General features: G+C 44.7%; 1 protein-coding gene across 1 annotated transcript in view; it reads left to right on the top strand.

Annotated features, from left to right (window-relative positions):
* Nucleotides 1-2,434, top strand: part of LOC136549086 (UDP-rhamnose/UDP-galactose transporter 4-like) — a 2,897-nt gene extending 463 nt beyond the window's left edge. The window contains exons 2-3 of the mRNA XM_066540385.1: nucleotides 238-454; nucleotides 1,791-2,434. Of these exons, the coding sequence (XP_066396482.1) occupies nucleotides 238-454; nucleotides 1,791-2,120 (547 nt within the window). The 3' untranslated portion in view covers nucleotides 2,121-2,434. The remainder of the gene's footprint in view (nucleotides 1-237; nucleotides 455-1,790) is intronic.
* Nucleotides 2,435-2,660: the final 226 nt, after the last annotated feature.

Below are 2,660 nucleotides of genomic sequence, written 5' to 3'. Positions count from 1 at the left end.
GGCTTTCTAGAAATTCCATTCCCCAGAGCACACCTTTTTTTTTACAACACCCCAGACCACACCTTGTGTGGGAGCTCTCAACATTGTGCACCCCCCCCCCCTTCGCTGAAATATCCAGTTCAAAGAGAAGTCCGGTAATACACTAACCCCCTCCCCCCCCCCCCCCCCCCCCCCCCCCCCCCCCCCCCCCCCCCCCCCACCCCCCCTCCTCTCTCTCTCTCACACCTTTCACGATAGCCTTATAGGTCATATTATCACTTTGTTTTATTTAATTTCCTCTTCTTTGCTGCAGTATGTTCACCACCTTCAATGGAAGTACTCGCTTGGTTCATTCAACCTCTTAGGCCATACTGCTCCAGCCCAAGCAGCATCATTGTTAGTATTGGGCCCTTTTGTGGACTTCTGGCTGACCAACAAAAGAGTTGATGCTTTTAACTACACATCAATAGTTACGGTATGTGATACTTATTGTGAATCATTTATGCTTGTGTCTTTTGCAAAATCGTCATGAGGAAGAGGAACCCATCTGTTTCACTCAAGCTAGTTTGGCGCACTGTATATCCTCTTGTAAGTTTTTGTTTTTGACGTTTTGGTCATTAACATAGTCCAGATGCGCATGCTTGAGTATAACTTGCATCATTATGCTTATAATGTTATCATTCCATGTGTCCCTTCTAAATTATTTTTGACTGAATGTGTCCCAAAAACATCACTTTTTTTGTGATTGGAGGGAGCAAGCATATTTTTCTTTAGGAGTACAGCAACGCACACATTTATGCTCTGGGTTTGGTCTGAACACTAAGTAGTGACATCTGACATAGGGGTTGCTGCAATATTGAAGATGACCTGGAACCTTGTTTTATCCGAATTATATTCAGGGTGTTTGATGCTGATGGTAGTTTAGTTCAGTAGTGTAGCCACTACAGGGGCGAAGAGCAGTTGCCCTGGATAGACCTATGCCGATTTCCTAGTTACCTCTACGTACTCCAGCAGCTCTGCCCTTAGCCATTCAGCAGCAGCTGTGCCATGGATGAGACCTTGCGCATGATACGTAATGCGGCATCCCTCATCCTTTCATGAGCCAGCTGCAAAGCGTTTCTAAGGCTCATTGGTCTAGCATCTCTGGCCCAATAGCCAACAACCCAACAAAGCCACTGCTTTGGCTCAGTTCACTACTTCACTGAGCACAGTGAGCGCATGGCATGGGTGAGCAAGGCAACAAGCAGCAGCAGCTTGCTGGCCAATCGTCCCTTTTAGCCTTGGCACATGCTACTTTTGAATCTTTATGAACTTCATCTCTTTATTTTACCCAAAATACTGTTTTCATATTTTGGATTCATAGGAACTTCAAATGTCTCATTGCTGCACGTATTATGAAGCTGTTGGACTTCAATTGTCTTGTAGCCTAGTTTTTAGTTAAAACATGGTAATTTGAATATTTGTACATGATTACATTGGTAATTATTTGGTGTTGGGCAATTACATATATTTTTTTGTTTAAAGTTCGCCCTTGGTATAGTGAAATCCTGGCTATGCCACAGGTTTAGTTTGGACGTCAGAAACAGCAAATTGCTGCATATTGAACATGTAGGATAGAAAATATTCTAGTTTTTAACTTCTACAGTATTTGTTTATAAACTATTGACACAGCCCACTGAGATGATCCTACATCTACAGTATATGGTTTAAATCTTGATAGTTCACTTGCTTGATGTTATAAATTTTCATTATTTGGTGCAAGCTTGACCAACCTGGGCTTATTATTTTCTTATCAATGTTTTCCTTTTCAGTTCTTTATCGTGTTGTCATGCATAATTGCTGTTGGGACCAACCTAAGCCAATTCATATGCATCGGAAGATTCACGGCCGTCTCATTCCAAGTTCTAGGCCACATGAAGACGGTTCTTGTGTTGACCTTGGGGTTCCTTTTCTTTGGGAAAGAGGGACTCAATTTCCATGTCGCCCTTGGCATGCTTCTGGCCGTGATCGGCATGATCTGGTATGGGAATGCATCGTCGAAACCTGGAGGCAAAGAGCGCCAGGTTTACTCCACACCAAGTGAGAAAACTCAGAAGCATGGGGTACTGTCATCGCAATCCGAGCTTGATCAGAAGGTCTGAAATGAGACACGCAAAGGCATCCAGTGCTTGTTGAGCATTGGTCGAGCTGGTTTTATTTTCTAATACCATTTTTGAGGGAGATGTTTCTATAGAATTGTAGGCTATAGCAGAAAGAGGGTACCTGGGCAAAAAGATGTCAATCTAAGCTGGTAGATACTTGATTTGTAATAGTCATTCAGCGCATTTCGCTCTTCACCTGCGCCAGACCTTAGCAGCCGGGGACGACCATGTTCCAGATACAGGAACAATTTCGTTATAATTACTTTCCTAGAGAGTGAAAATCTCCAAAGGTATCTTATCACGTTCTTTGTTCCTACTGTCGGTTTGTGAACATGTCTGCCAAGCGCCAGACAACCACGAGATGCTGATGGCCGTGTTCTGCCGCAGCCCGCGTAAAGCAGTCTGGTGCTTGCGCTCTACCCGGCTCGATACGCCGGCTGCTTGCTTCCTGAGTCGTGTCGGCCGCGTCTCTCTGGTCTGGGGTCTGCGCTGCTGACCCCCGGTAGCTGTCATCACCGATGGGTTATTAGTGCCGCGATA

This window comes from Miscanthus floridulus, chromosome 4 (assembly GCF_019320115.1).
Source record: "Miscanthus floridulus cultivar M001 chromosome 4, ASM1932011v1, whole genome shotgun sequence".
Taxonomy (NCBI): domain Eukaryota; kingdom Viridiplantae; phylum Streptophyta; class Magnoliopsida; order Poales; family Poaceae; genus Miscanthus; species Miscanthus floridulus.
This window is presented reverse-complemented; position numbering and strand designations above follow the sequence as displayed.